Raw genomic sequence first — 16,361 nt, 5'->3', positions numbered from 1 at the left:
ATGAATTACTCCATGCAATTTACATAACTTTCAGCTACATGGGTCAAGTATCTAATTTCCACTCTTCATGGCAGCACATTTTAAGCTATTTCCATTGACACCTGATAATTTTAACTTACCCTTATCTCTAGTGCCTCCATACTCAACTGTGTGATTTGTTAATCATTTTGGCTTTTTTCATTCATTTAATCAAAATACAAGTTTCACATATAGTAATAGATCCACAATGGGAACATGATCATTGAACAAACAAAATGAAATCAGTAAATTGTTTCCCCAATGACTTGAGAACTAATCTCTTATTTGGCAACGAGAAATAATGGAAAATTCTGTAATTTATTTAGGCTATTCCTTTAAATGGATATAAGATAAGATCTTTATTAGTCACAAGTACATCGAAACACACAGTGAAATGCATTTTTTGTGTAGTGTTCCGGGGGGCAGCCCGCAAGTGTCGCCACACTTCCGGCACCAACATAGCATGCCCACAACTTCCTAACTTGTACGTCTTTGGAATGTGGGAGGAATTCAGAGCACCCGGAGGAAACCCACGCAGACATGGGGAGAACCGATAGTTGGTTAACTGCTTTTGGACATGAGCTTTAAGAAATTCAGACTGATGGCCCAGCACTAATTTGTCCTTTTGACATTTTCACTTTAATCAGAAATTCTTTTCTCAACTAAAGCAATTTCTTTTGTGAGGGACAAAATTCATTAGAAAACATGAGTTGAGAACAGTGTGGGATGAAGGAACGGTGTGTTAGGTGAGTAGGAAACAAAAATGAATTACAAAGTATGGAAATTGACACATTTAGTTATTTTGCTGACATTATAAGAAAACGTACTTAAGGGTACAATTGCAAGAAGTCAATAATCTCAACTATACAGGCATTGGGTAGATATCAATAGCAGAATGTGAAATGTTAGATTGGGGTGGGAACTGATCCTCAAAAATGAAGGTTAGTTTTTATGGTTATGTCTCATCGATCTAAGTCCGCCGTTTCATAGTTTTCACATGTCCTCCTCCAATCTACCTGCAAGCTGGAACACTTTTATCTTGATCATAATTTATTTAGGTTCCCACGTGAGAATTGAATTAACTCTACTATCCCACTACTGGACAGACTGTGATTTCAATACTATCTTTAGTGAAACAAAGGATTATATTTCCTAAGAACAGCACTGGTTGGAAGCAAAACAAATTAAATCATTTCATTTTCTTCTGTTCCACTTCTGTGAGGGCAAGAAATTGCAAATTGCAGAACTGACTCTGCTGTAACTTATGCTGGACATGGTCTGCTGCTGATACTCACCGCCCACGTGTGCTCACTTCTTCTGGGTGCCAAGGGCTGGACAGGCTGATACACCACAAGACAGAGTGGGGTCTGAGTGCTGACTAAGCATGGTATTCAAAGGCCCCTGTCAAAGGTCTTTAAACATTTTTCTGATATTTAAAAAACTATACAAATGTATTTCAATAGTTTTGAAAAAGAAAAATATTCATTGAAAATATATTAAAACAAATAGTTATCAACTTTCAAACAAAATAAAATGACTCAAACATGTACCTTTTCCACCTTTTCTCCACCAGTCTGCTCTGTGTAAATCTGAAGGCCAGATTTGGAAAATTTAGGCCCTCTCATCAGCATGTGACTGCTGTGCTGCTGAGCTCAATGGTGAACACAGAATGGAAGATCTAATACACCAGCTTCTGAGCTCCAGTTCAACTTGGACTGCCATGTCTGGCTAAGCATGCATCAAGTACAAGGTTACGTAAGCCATTAATAGTTAGTGGGTAATCACTGGCATCCTGTCACCGCAAATGCCACCTTATTATTATGAACTCTTGCACTGTCCTGACTTCTTTTGGCCTTTATTGAATGGAATATCCAATGCAGACATTCTGCCGGTTGTAATGTCTTCACACTTCATGTGTAGCAGTTTATGTTGTAAGGTGGCAAGGATCAATGTATACACAGATGCATAGCTATACCAAGAACAGAAAGTTGCATCAGAGCCTTACATAATCATAAAATTAATAGTCTGGATTGTACTAGCCTGGTACCCTTTTCCCATATAGAATTGCCACGTCTGATCTTCCACACCTGCATTTACTTTCTTTCAATGTTTTACTTTCTTGTTGAGTTCCTGCATCCTAAATTCCAATGGTCTGTGGTCTAGCTAGCCAGAGGACCTTGGGTACAGAAGCCACAGTCTCAGAACACTCTGAGTGGTCAAAATTGGTGCAGAGCTTTGAAAGCTGTTAATGATTTTGGGAGCTTACAAATGTCTCTGACTTTCAAAGACATTCAAACTCTGAAGAGAAGATTTAATTGTAAAAACAGTATTTTTAAAAATATGAGAAGTTAACTAAAGTTAGCACTTGGAAATACTTCAAAACATTAAAACAAATTTTTTATAAGAATGAAACTCCCACCTTGGCTCTTGCATCTCTAATCAAAGACCCCATTGAAATCTCAGATTCTATGATAGCTTCATCACCTCTGGCACCAAAAAACTAATTTTATATGTGTGGGCACTTATACTCTCAGAAACAACTTTTTTTGAAGATTAAAAAGTGTAATTTCTTTTAGCATTTTCTCCCTTAATCCCACACGCCTTTTGACTTTTCACTTCCAGTGCAATTTTTTTCCCCTGGTTTGTCTTGCAAGGATTCTTCAACCTGATTGGTTGCTTCCCTCCCTGTCATTGCTCTGTTCTCAGACACCACAGATGGCCTGCAGATGGCAATGGATTCAAACTGATATAAGAGGAGGTGTGCATTCTAAAGATAGCTTAAACTTTGTGGCAACTTTTATTCAGCTGAATGACAAGCACAATTCCTTTACCTCTGACCATAAGATCCAGGCTGATGATTTGCTTTCAAATTAAGTTGGTCACTTTCAGTGATCTTTACTTAATTCCTAATTGTTTGGAGATGTGATTTATAAATTCTATTCTGCCACTGTAGAAGAAAATTAAATCTAAATTTCTTTAATAATCTTTAATGATAAAGATTAAGTATATATTTCTTCAAGAAACTATCCAGACAACATCTGGATTTAAAACCAGATTAGTTATAAATAGGTTTCTGTGATGTTATCTATAGTTTACAACTCCTTTGCAAATAAACCTTGTCAAATACCATGTGCTGAATAGTAAATGCAGTCAGTGCTATTTATGGTATTGACAAGCCATGGCTATGTTATGGTCGAGTGGAATAGCTAAAATCATATAAAGATAAACATTTTAAGATCATACACACTCATATTTAGAAAAATCAACCATCCTTGACGATTTTCCTTTATATATTCTTCACAGTATTTTTCCAGGCTTTGTGGGAAGGTTTTGTGAGTTTTGTTTTAGTGAGTAGTGGCCCTCATGTGAATAAAAATATCTGGTTTCTTGTCATGGGGAATAATGATATGATGGGCTGACTGGATCTGTATTTTGCTTAAAGTACTATAATTCAAGAGGGCTTATTTTTAGCTCCTTAATATACTTAAGCATAGAAACCCTGACCAGTCAGTCAGTTCCTCTACATTATTTCTCATTGCTGGGTATACTTTTTTAGTTGCAATGTGCCATTTCCTTGGTACTTGTGGTGGTTGATAGAACTAACATTATCCATGACCTAATACAATAGTGGTGGGGAGTGGGGGAGGATGGGCAGGGTAGGGAAGGATCAGCTTTATTTATGCATTTGTATGATAGAGATGGCTTTGCCCCAATTGCACCTAAAGTCAGTCTGAGACCCAAAATGTGGATTTTGCTTGGATGGATTTTGCTTCGTTTTTTTTAAATTCTCCAAATCAGTTCACACTGCTCACGAGAATAGAAGCTGGTAACCTTAGAGACTTCTGCAGAGTCTTAGAAATAAGTGCTTGCCCAACCTTATCCTCATTTGTCTTCAAAGCACATTATACCATGTAATGTTAAGGGCCAACAAAGAAATTAAAATACTGGATGCTTTGTAAGCTTTATCTCAGTTCTTTCCACACCCCTGACTCCCAAAAAGCTTATAAGGAAAAGCATGGTGGGAAATGGAATTAAATTATAATAAAAAGGCACCATGTTCTGATATTCAGTGACTTCAGCCAATTTCCATAACTAATGCCAGTTACGCAAGCAGTGTTAACGGTCCTGCAAAGTGGCCTTTTCCCAATAGCATTGTCTCTGAATGTCCACTGAATGCTGGCAGCCAGATGTTAATGCCTTGCATTATAACACGCCGGTGCCCAGTTTCCTGGAGGTCATGACCTGGAGCCTTGGCAGGAACAAAGGCAACACTTTAATATTGTGGCCAAGGATCACAGACCTCAAATGTTAACTGTTTCACAGCAATTTCCATCAATTTTTGTTTTTACTACAGATTTCCAGCATCTGCATTTATTTTGATCTTCATTTACTTTTGTACTCACTGACACTTCTCTTCCAGGAATCCTTGAAGATATTCTCCTCTGCTCTCTAGTGGGATATCTGTCCCTTTGGCCTGTTCACATTCAGTGGTTTCTGTTTCCCTCCTCATCTTCAATAAGCTATTGACCAAAACTCACTTCCACAGTCACATCTCTTTCCTTACTCAGTGTCTCTGGATCTAACTCATCCCACTTGGATCTCTACTCAGATCTCATCCTTCACAATTTGGACCCACCCAGGATGTCCTCATTGCACCCTGAGATCCGTGCTTCGTGCCACACGTTAGTACATGCATGCTTTTGAAATCTCCCTGCAACACCGACTCACTCTATCTCAAAGCCATCGTGGTCCATGGTTCTACTTTATTCTCTGCCAAATTTGGTGTTGCAACAGGTGACTTTTATCCTTCCTTGCTGACTTGCTCTGATGAAGGGTCTTTGACCAGAAATGTTAAATGTTTTTCTTTCCACTGATGCCTGCTGAGCTGCTGAATGTTTCCTGCATTTTCTGTTATTATTTTAAAGAGTATCTATTTGAGCAACAATAGTTTCCAAAACTCCAACTTAAATGTGCCTTAAGTCATTCAAACATCTTTAAGGGCAATTGAAAGAATACTTCTTGTTCCTCTGCAAGGTATGTTACAGAATTGTGTGAATCTAACTGCTTTGATTTCTATGGGTTCCAGCTTCAGATTTGCATTACACAGTTAGATTTGTTCATTTTAAGGGGAGTAAAGGGTGTGGGAAGGAGTGAGGTGAGGCTTACAAACATCCAGTGTTTTAGTTTCCCAGTTGTCCCTTGACATGGGATCATGTGTTTTGAAATCAAACAAGAAAGAGTCACAGAGTTGTACAGAACAGAAACAGGGTCTTCAGCCCATTATGACCAGGCTCACCTTTTTGCCCATCTATACTAATCCCATTTGTCCACGTTAGGCTCATTTCCTTGCGTGTTCAAGTGTCTATCTAACTGTCTCTTAAACATACTGCTTGTATCTGATTCCACCATCTCCTCTGGCCGAGCATTCCAGATATTAACCATTCTCTGTCAAAAAAAATTTCCCCTCAGATCCCCTCTCAAACTCCTTCCTCTCACCTTAAACCTGTGCCCTCTTGTTTTTGATACCGTGAACAAGAGGTTTGGCAAGCATGTATTTCATTAGAGTCCTGTCCCTTTAAAATTAATTAGAGTAAGACTGAGTGAATTCATGCAGACTAGACTTTACTAAATCCCAATTGGTACACACTGATGATTCAGAATTATTTTTATTCAGAAGATTAATCCACTTTGTACCTGGTCCAAAACCAAAAGCTTTTGACAGAAATGATGAAATACAAAGCGACAAAAATTTGTGATGCTAGACTTTCTGTAATGATGAATCAGGAGTTATTTTCTTGTTTTGAATGTATGCTGTGCTGGTCAGAATAGGGAAAGACTTTATAATAACAAAGGATTAGCGCTGGATTTTTATTAATGGGAGTTGTATAAAAGAGGCCAGCATTCTGAGGTCTGGTGAGCGCGCGAATTAGGCAAGATGGGAAAGGTAAAACTAATTCATTGTAGACTTTTTTTTCCATGAAGCTCTCTGAATGTGTGAAATTTCAGTCTCATCCTACTTTTGCAGGTTATCTTCTATGAGGACAGGAACTTCCAGGGTCGGCACTACGAGTGCAGCACCGACTGTGCCGACCTCCATCCTTACTTCAGCCGCTGTAACTCCATCCGCGTTGAGAGTGGCTGCTGGGTGCTGTACGAGAAACCAAATTACATGGGATACCAGTATGTCCTGACCAAGGGAGAGTATCCTGACTACCAGCGCTGGATGGGATTCAATGACTGCATCAGATCATGTCGCAGCTATACTTTGGTAAGCTTCAGCTTTTCAACGGCTTATAGATCTTCCTCCAATTTCCAAATTTCATCTTAATTATAGTGCTGTGTTGGTCACTTATTCGCATCGGAATGTTAAGAGTTCTGCAATGTGATGGGTCTCTACAAAACACTGAAAGATCCATATACACCAGGATACAATGAAATTCCTTGCTCATGTGTAGCTCACAGAACAAGGAAAGGAAGATGACATTGAAATAATTGAAATTATTGTCCAGTATAGACTGTGTTAACTACACAAAGTTAAGTCTTGTAATTAAAATTAATTATTTGAGTCATGCCAATAATTGTTAGTACAATGTCAATAACTTCTCCAGAAATTTGCCAATTATGTTAGTTCAAAACTACTAGCAGTAAGCTTTTCTCAGAAAATTTAAGCTTTTTTAAAAAAAAATCTGTCTCTTAAGTCTCAAACTCATCTTTTTGCTCTTAATTTGACTGTAATTTATGCTGCTTCTTGGTAACTTCCTGGAAGTGTGGTGAAGGGACTGAAGACTTAAAGAATGATTAGATCTATGGTCCTTCTCCTTAACCAAAGATTTAAGGGTTGGTGAAAGAACACAGGAACTGAGGAGAAGAGGTGTGAATCAGAAATGTAAATTAGTGTCAGTCAGGTACAGCATGATAAAGAAAGAGAAGATCGGATTTAAAGAGGCAATAAAAGTATTGCTTTAAAAAAATTAAGACCAATTTACCACATAGAGGATTGAGGTTGAATCAATTACTCTCTTTTAGGTACCAGAGAGATTAATAGGCATTGCAATAAAAATTATCACATTGCTAAAAGGTTCAAGGCTGCTGTGTTCCAGCTCTAACTTTACATGGCAAATTTAATAATATAAAAACCCATGTAGAGCAAATTGTAGAATGATATTAATCATCCAGCACATTCTGGAGATTCATAATTCACAGATAATCTATTATTCCCCTGCATGTGTTGATTAATTTCCAGTTAACAATGGAATGTTCCAAACCAGATGAGGTTAATGTAAGCACCACCTCCACCACCTTATGAAAGGCAATTAGGGACAGGCAAATCTAGGCTAGTTTTAACCATGATGCCCAGACTCATAAAATAACATTTTACTGTTAGGATTTGGTCTAGTGTTTTACAGCTTTTACATTTCTTGGCTTTTCATTTTGTACTGATGTTGGTGATATTAGCAGGATTTTTGAAGTAGTTTAATGATTTTTTACACTTCATAGCCCAGCGATAGTTCCTACAGAATAAAGATTTACGAGAGGCCTGACTTTGGAGGGCAGATGATGGAATTCATGGACGACTGTCCCACTGTCTTTGATCGTTTCCACACCCGTGACATTCACTCCTGCCAGGTGATTGATGGTTACTGGACCTTCTATGAACAACCCAACTACAGGGGCCGACAGTACTTCATGAGACCTGGAGAGTATCGGAAATTCAGTGACTGGGGAGCAACTTGCGCAACAATTGGGTCTTTCCGCCGTGTAGTGGATTTCTGAATACTTTAAAAGCTTAATGTAACTTCAGAAATAAATACAGCTTTAATCTCTAAAGTTATGTGTGTTCCCTTTATCTTTATAAAGCAATATAAATATTTCTCAATATTTTTAGCAATACTACATATGAAGGCCTTGTCCCATTTATGCTTCAGTGAATCTCTCTCTAGCTAACTGACAGTCAGATAAATTTTAATTTCAATTTGTGAAGCTACTACTGTACTGTACCAAACAATTTTCTTCTGAGTTAGCTCCAAAAATCTAATTTTGGTCCATGGAACATCATTCATATTAGAAGCTCAATAATGACATGCAATCAAACTTTACAATATAAGCACACTATAATGATTAAACTTCAGAGGACAGCAACACATCAAATCGTTCCAAATTTTTGTCATTATCTTTTTGAGGCATCACACAGTTCCACACACAGGGAAGGAGAATGAAATAAGACAAGATAAGATATCTTTATTAGTCACATGTACATCAAAACACACAGTGAAATACATCTTTTGCGTAGTGTTCTGGGGGCAGCCGGCAAGTGTCGCCACGCTTCCAGTGCCAACATAGCATGCCCACAACTTCCTGACCTGTACGTTTTTGGAATGTGGGAGGAAACTGGAACAACCAGAGGAAACCCACGCAGACGCGGAGAGAACGTACAAACTCCTTAAAGACAGTGGCCGGATTTGAACCCGGATTGCCGGCACTTTAAGCATGATGCTAACCGCTACACTACCGTGCCTGCCCACAACAGAAATGCCAGCTCAACTGAATAAATTAAAGCAAAAATATCCAAATAATTAAAACTAAAAATTTAACTCACCTCTGTGGTATTTGCTCAAAATGAAACATCTCAGGATGGATAGCAACCTTCAACTTTACCCCCATTTGATGCTTGGACCAGAGCATAATATTGCTCCAGGACCTCAGACCAGAGCATAACAGAGCATACAAGCATAATATTGTGTGGTGTTGCCTGTCTATAAAATTGTTTCTATTAAAATTAATAACACATGCATGAAAGCAAAACTTTACTCTACACCAGATGTGATATTTCCTCTAATTGGACATTGTGGTCAGCTCTGAAGTGACCTATTTACCATCTATGAGTTTAATCATAATTCATTCACAACTTTGCATTGTGTTGGCAATATATTCTCACAAGCTACATCTCTCCCAGGAGCACCATGGGAGGAATTAGATAGTCAATGATATATTGTATGTTCCCACCAAGCCTTACAGCACTCTGCAATCTAATAAAGTGCGCATTTCTTTAAGAGCTAAATCCAGTCCATTATTTTCTGCAAGTAACCCAAACCAGTTGATATATGTGGTAAAATAACCAAATAACTTTGTCCTGACTTCAAGACTTCTGGAGAAACCAACTGCTCCCAGACTTGGGTGCATTAGCAGTCAGTACAACTGGGAGATTGAGCAGAGAACATGCAGACCAGAACAACTTGCTGCAAGAGGGATTTGGTGAAGGCGGATGAAGGGCTTTCAGCAAGAGGTCCGCTCCATATAGGATATTTAGTGAGAAATCCTACATGAAGATCAATTAATAGTGTGTGAACATTTGATCCAGTCACAACTGCAGCCTTACAGCAGACTATAAATTACATTGGAAAACAAATAAAACTGCAGATACTGAAATCTGAATCAAGAACAGAAAATGCTGGAAGAACTCAGCCTGTCAAGCAGCATCTGTGGAAGAAAGAAATCAATTAATCTTTCAGTGCAAAGGTCCTTCATCAGAACGGAGGAAGAGAGAAAAGAAGTTGGTCCAAGTAGCAGACGAGATGGGATAGGGAAATGGGCGGAAAAAAAGGAATATCTGCAATGGGCTGAGAGGATGTAGCCATTGAATGGACAGTTAAGCTCCTTTGTGTAATGTGTTGCTAATGTTGTGAAGTCCAGTTGATGTTGTTATAGTCTGGCCTACTGGAACATGTTGAGCAGACCAGAATATACAAATGAACAAAAAACGGGAGAGGAACGGAATGTATAAATGGCCAGTTCTGATCCAAACGCAAAGAAGTAATTTATTTGAAGCCGGAGAGCTCAGTTTCAAGTTGTGAAGGCTGCAACGTGCCCAGATGTAAAATGAGGTGTTGTTCCTCGAGCTTACATTAGGTCTCGTAACAGTGCAGGAGGCCAAAGTCAGAAAGGTCCAGGTGGGAGTGGGACGGTTAATTAAAATGGGAGGCAACTGGAAGCTCAAGGTCACTCCTCCAGACTAGTTCCAATTTTCAAGGAGGTTTTGACAGCAACTTTGAACTTTTACTCTGTCCACCAGGCAGTCACCTTACTGCCACAGAGCTAGGAAGTTTGACTGTTTCGGGAATCTGATGTCGGACATGTCTACATCATGGCCTGACCAACAGAGCAAAGCTCGTGTCCGCGTGGGTTTCCTCCGGGGGCTCCGGTTTCCTCCCACATTCCAAAAGACGTGCGGGTCAGGAAGTTGCGGGCGTGCTGTGTTGGCGCCGGAAGCGTGGCGACACTTGCGGGCTGCCCCCAGAACACTACGCAAAAAGATGCATTTCACTGTGTGTTTCGATGTACATGTGACTAATAAAGATATCTTATCTTATGTGTAATAAGGGCCTCAGTGCTGTGGATGTTGGCTGGAAGAGGGGATTCATGTTGGTTTAGTTATCCTTCCAGTGGATTTGGAGGAATTTGCAGAGATATCATTGGTACTGTGACCAAACACAGATTGGTGGAGAATCTGCACTTCAGCCCACAGGAATGACCCTGATAGCCCACAACTGGAAGCTCAGGGTCACTTCTTGTTACTCTGTGATAAGACTCAGTTTGCTTTTGGGAAAACAACGCAAGTGCAGCCAGGCACCACCTGGTCTGTCGTGTAGCCGGACAGGCAATAAGCCACCCACAAAGAGAGCTAACTGCAGATAGAGGCTTCTGTTGTCCATCAGCTGAACAAAAAAAGAGAGACCTACTAGATAGGGGACCACTTGGCCTAGCTGTCCAAGGTCATAGGGGTAAGGGGGAAGAGATTTAGCAGGTATCTGATGGGGACCTTTTCATCCAGAGAGTAGTGAATGCAGAGTTGAGGCAGTGAACCCTGAGACAGTGGTGGATGCAGAGTTGCCGGCGGCATTTAAGAAGTGCCGAGACAACAACTTGAATTGCTTAGGCATAGAAGGCTATAGGCCAAGTGCTGGAATGTGGATTAATATGGATAGGTGCCGACTGGTTGGCATGGCTGCGAGGGCCAAGTGGCCTCTTTCCAAGCTGTATGACCCTCTGACTCTATGACTTTAATGTTATAGGTCCCATCCTTTGGGTTATGCATTCAATTGTAACCTACCTGCACAGGCAGAGACTCCCCTGGCAGAGTGGGATGCCTTCGTGAACTAATCGTAATTCCTTCAACAATCAGTCATCAACATTACCTAACAATAGCCACTCAATCTGATGCACTTTGGTTCGCAAGTGCAAACAGAATGGCTGAGCCATGTGCATTGTTAACAATGCATTTCAAAAAATCAAATGTATTATTATTTCACCTCTGAAATCAGAAATGAAATGGAGTATTAGCTTGTAGTATTGAAAAATGCACCAACCAAAACACAAGGCTCATTCAAGTGACTTTGATGCAAAAAGAAACATCAGGTGCTGGACTAATGACACAATCACTTGGAATGCACTAAAGATCAAAAGCTAAATGAAAGGGACATTCACTTTCCATTATCCTGGCATAAATAGACATCAGAATTCCATAGGTTTCTTTATTCTCTTCGTAAGTGTTACCTTATTTCACAAAGAGATGGCTACGTACAAAGTGAGAGGTAATTCTTAGTTATGCAGAGGGATAAAGTGAGCACAAACAATGGGTAGAGTTTAAGTTCCTTTATGTTTCCCTCTTTCTCAATAGTTTGCATCTTCATCGATCTCCTTCATTGATCTCTGCATCAGACCATTCCATTCTCAATGTAACTTGTCCATATTTGATGAGCTCCAATATTTAACCAAGACCAAAAGGTCGCAAGCAATAGTCATTTCTCCTCATAGGAACGACTCAAGCTTCTTACTAGAAAAGCTGGTCCAATCGTATCAGTAGTCCCTAATATCTTTCTACTAGACAGTTCCAATAGGTGGTATTGAATTCACAATTTACTTCTACTTCTATTTTGGACACAGGTCTGAATCCTCTCTTTCATGTTTTTGTGCTTTAGTCTTCTAAATTACTTCAGCAACAAGGCCTGAATGAGTTGATCTTGAAACATTCCAGAGTTCAGTCGGTCACCTGCATCAGATGATCACCCTGCTGCGCCTCTAACTCCCTGTGTTGTTTTTCATATTCTCCCTCTCTCTCTTTCTCTTTCACTGTCTCCAACATGCCTTCTGGAGTTGCTAAGAGCCTTGGAGAAATATCGGCACAATGCAGATTATTTAAAATGAGACATTTTTTGAAATTACCTCCCTGGATTTTTTTGTGTTCATGTTGGCATTGGAATTTCAGCTGCTCTTAGCTGCAGGATTCACGGAAGCTGCGAATTCCCTCAGGCACTACATTAGACGATTCAGGCAGTCGGTTCTGCTGTTTGTATGAGTTTGAACTCTTACCAATGCAATTAATGCCCCCAAAAAGTAAGTTTCCCATGATATTCCCACACAGACAATTATTGCACGTGCTTTGCTCCATGGGGTTTTTCCACACATTCTTCACTTTGTTTGGTTTGCTGATTTGTTGTCCTACTTTGCCTGCCTTAATGCGGGGATTACTGGTGCTTTAATTTGTGAAGACTTCCATTTAGTAAAAATAAAAGCTGGCAGCAATGAGAACAATAATTGTCCTCTTGAGTCAGGTTTTTATTTTCTAAACAGAATGTGATATTCAGCAACACTTGGCTAACTTGAACAAAAGCTAATTTAAATGTCAATGTCCTTCGTAGTCTGAATGGCCCATGGAAAGTATAAAAGAGGATAACGTTCTGACAATAACATTCACCAAGGACTTTGGCAGGGAACTGAACATGGGCAAGGTAAAAAAGATACTTTTTTAAAAATTAATATGTAATTTTCTTTAGTTTTGATATGCTCAATTTACATTCACTTTTCCTGGGTAGGAGCATGGGGGAGCTTGGCTTGAACAGTAAGTCCTGCGGCTATTAACAGTGCCACAGAGCCTGATCAAAAATACGCTGATGGCAGTGCCACCAACCAGGTGAAACGTTTAGCCTTGGTCATGGACCAGATGCCCATATGAGAATGAAAATAATTTGCCCTACCCCACTATTATATAGCTTTGTACTTCTAACAGATATGATTATCTGGGGGCAGAGGATTCCGTTGCCTGCAGCAGCACCATTTGGTAAAAAAGTAAACCTTTTTATTTTCTTTTGTGATACACAGATCATCTTCTACGAGGACCGGGACTTCCAGGGTCGGCACTACGAGTGCAGCACTGACTGTGCCGACCTCAACTCCTACTTCAGCCGCTGTAACTCCATCCGTGTGGATGATGGCTGCTGGGTGGTGTATGAGAGACCAAACTACATGGGATACCAGTACGTGCTGAGCAGGGGCGAGTATCCTGACTACCAGCGCTGGATGGGATTCAATGACAACATCAGGTCCTGCCGCACCTACCCATGTGTAAGTCAGAGCTTCTCCTATCCTCTTCCTCATACCTTGCAAATGATGCTGCCTTTTTCAGAGTCCATTTCATTAATTATATCTAGACAGATACAGAGTTAAATACTACATTATCTAAACAAGAGCAAAATGGAGAGATATCATCACATACTGTGCAGTCAAGAGACAAAGTAATTAGAGCTAAAAGCTATAACTTTGGCCTCAGAGAATCACATATCTTACATATTTGAAACAAATTATTTTGCATGAAATGGACTGATATTTAATTACTTACAAAAGTTGAAATGGAAGCAAAAGCACACTAAAATTGCAGGAACTTATTAATATGGAACAAGTTCTCTGGAAAGTCATAATCGTAGACACTTTGTAGGACTGCTGCAATGTACTTCACATAAGGGATTGCAAGTATGTCCAGATGGACAACAGAATAAAAATAAAAATAAGTCATGTACTACTGTGCTTTCTAATCAACTCCTCTTTGAAAAAGGCAAAAGGCATATCAGAAGGAGAAGAGATTTGAAGGGGGCTTGGAATACACTGATGAATTTATAACACAGTTTGCAGAATTATTAAAACATACTATCCACAACAAAAGAAAGTATGTAATCAAAGCAAACTGCAATCAGAGGTTAAGAAGTGTTTTTCTTTGGTTTTAGATAGACTGAATAAAATTACACATACATTGAATAAAACAGTAAATCAGCAAGCAGAAAAATTCAATTTTCAAGGTTCTTTCACCATAGATTTTACGTGTTTATTGCATTTTCAAGAGGTTTGGATACCTTGATAAATTTTTATTTTGTTGTAATTCAGAGAAGGAATTTTACTTTCATTGTAAGAAATGCATACCATTCTGTATGCATTTTAAGCAGCAGTTTTACATGAAGTTAATGATTTTGTTAATTCCATAGTCCAGTAGTGGTCCCTACAAGATAAAGATATACGAGAAGCCTGACTTTGGAGGGCAGATGATGGAATCCATGGATGACTGTCCCTCCGTCTACGATCGATTCCGTTACCATGACATCCACTCCTGCCAGGTGATGGATGGTTACTGGACCTTCTATGAACAACCCAACTACAGAGGCCGACAGTACTTCCTGAGACCCGGTGAATACAGGAAGTTTAGTGACTGGGGAGCAACCTGCTCAAGTATTGGATCTTTCCGCCGTGTAATGGATTTCTAATTCGCAGATGCTGATGTCTGCTGCTGTGAATTATTCAATAACTAAGAAATAAAATTGATAATATTATAAATGGTTTATGATTTCCTGTTTTCTGGTACTAAAAATGGCATACATATCAGGAACATGGTGATTAATGCACCAATAAAACAGCAGGGTGGAAACTAAACTTGTGTGACCACCTACCTGTAAGTTGTCATCAAAGAGCAACCTGATAACATACCATTCCAGTCTAAGAAACTACAGGGCCTCTAATCTTCCATCAACAGTCTAACTTATAAGGGACATGACCATCCATCTCTTAGAAAGCCAAAAAGCACTGGGCAAACAATATTGCCATAATTTCAAAGAGAATGTCAGACAATGAGGTCATGAACTAAATTTCCTTATTAACATAGTACGGGGAGAACGTACAAACTCCTTACAGACAGCGGCCAGAATTGAACACGAGTCGCAGACGCTGTAATAGCGTTATGCTAAGCGCTACACTATCAGATTTTACTGGATAATATAAAGTCTATTTAAGATCACACCTTCTGCAACAATTTCAAAATCATATTCATCTTTTTCCTTCTTGAGTTGATGCTGTTACGTTGGTGATCATACCTCCCTTGGAAACATAATACATTGAATTACTTGCCTGTGTCTGTCTAGTGAGTGCTTGAGACTCCTTGAACTCCTGGAAGTTTTCTCATACTACCGCTACTCATATTTGCTCTGGGTTATAAGTCAAAACGTCATTTGATTCTCAGGGTAACTATCTTTTGTATCATTTATTCACATATTGGTCAACCTTGCAGCAGGGATTCACTCATTTGATAACAGTGCCTTACAAAACACATGCCATGCACTTTTAATGAACAAATGTTGAATGAAGAAAAGCTAGATATGTTCATAAATTGCAAAACATTGTGCTTTTCCTGTCTTTGAATACTTGTGGCAAGGATTAATTCACTCTTGTCCTATTGGAAAAACTTAGTTTATTTTGTCTGAGTTTAATTTAAAACTGAAGGTCTCACAAATTAAGAATGTCTCAATCATTGGTGGGAATAGGCTAGGAAAGGTTTAGAGGGATATGGGCCAAAGACAGGCAAATGGGACAGCTAGGTAACTTGGTCAGCATGAATGACTTGAGCCATATAGCTGTATAGCTCTATGACTCTGTGACTCAATTTACTATTTAGGGTTTTCTTACCTTATCCTAAACATTCATTTAACATTTTTTGTCGAGTCTGAGAGCTGCTAGTTTTAGCCATTAATGGAGGCCAGTATGTTAACAGTGAATGATTCATTTGTCCTCATGTTACTACTTTGGCTCTTTGCATGTTTTCCCAGAATTTTGCTACACATGCAATTTTTCTGCAATGCATGGATAGCTAAACAAACTTTTTCATTGTATTAGAGTCATGGGATGTTTGAAGCTATAGCAATTATAGATTTTGGATAAACATCGGTTTGCAAAATTGGAATTCAAGTAAAATATTGGTGCTTTAAAACCTAAAAATATAAGCTAATGATTCATGTGAATCACTTGGATGATAGATTTGTTTATTTTATGTAGATTTAGTGATTACCATTACTCTACTATTATCCAGATTTTGTAGATCTGGTTGAATCGCATCAATACTCTATATTTTCCATTGTGGGTATACTTTGAGTTGAAATAGTTAGAAACAAGTGCAAAAGTCAGATAAAGAATGAGGTGCTTTAATGACCTTATTGTACAAAAAACAATAATAATTCACTCATTATACACTTCTC

At 39.1% G+C, this 16,361-nt stretch overlaps 2 protein-coding genes across 3 annotated transcripts; both read left to right on the top strand.

Moving 5' to 3' along the window:
- The first annotated feature begins 3,665 nt into the window (after positions 1-3,665).
- LOC127566596 (gamma-crystallin M2-like) lies at positions 3,666-7,791 on the top strand. 2 transcript variants are annotated; one of them, XM_052009190.1, is made up of 3 exons: positions 3,666-3,674; positions 6,044-6,286; positions 7,516-7,791. In XM_052009190.1, exons 1-3 carry the CDS (start codon positions 3,666-3,668, stop codon positions 7,789-7,791), a joined length of 528 nt encoding a protein of 175 aa, XP_051865150.1. The 2 variants fall into 2 exon arrangements, with proteins under 2 accessions (XP_051865150.1, XP_051865077.1); XM_052009117.1 differs by lacking the exon at positions 3,666-3,674 and adding an exon at positions 5,954-5,962.
- A 5,000-nt stretch (positions 7,792-12,791) lies between these two features.
- On the top strand, positions 12,792-14,603 carry LOC127567435 (gamma-crystallin M2-like). Its single transcript, XM_052010339.1, has 3 exons — positions 12,792-12,803; positions 13,174-13,416; positions 14,328-14,603. Exons 1-3 carry the CDS (start codon positions 12,795-12,797, stop codon positions 14,601-14,603), a joined length of 528 nt encoding a protein of 175 aa, XP_051866299.1. The 5' UTR covers positions 12,792-12,794.
- The last annotated feature ends 1,758 nt before the right edge of the window (positions 14,604-16,361 follow it).

Source organism: Pristis pectinata, chromosome 1 (assembly GCF_009764475.1).
Source record: "Pristis pectinata isolate sPriPec2 chromosome 1, sPriPec2.1.pri, whole genome shotgun sequence".
Classification (NCBI taxonomy): Eukaryota; Metazoa; Chordata; class Chondrichthyes; order Rhinopristiformes; family Pristidae; genus Pristis; species Pristis pectinata.
This window is presented reverse-complemented; position numbering and strand designations above follow the sequence as displayed.

Excerpts from the sequence above, each read along its gene's own strand:
- LOC127566596 (XM_052009190.1), top strand. Across the intron at positions 6,287-7,515 it reads CATGTCGCAGCTATACTTTG|CCCAGCGATAGTTCCTACAG; the intron begins GTAAGCTTCAGC and ends TACACTTCATAG.
- LOC127567435 (XM_052010339.1), top strand. Across the intron at positions 13,417-14,327 it reads CCTGCCGCACCTACCCATGT|TCCAGTAGTGGTCCCTACAA; the intron begins GTAAGTCAGAGC and ends TTAATTCCATAG.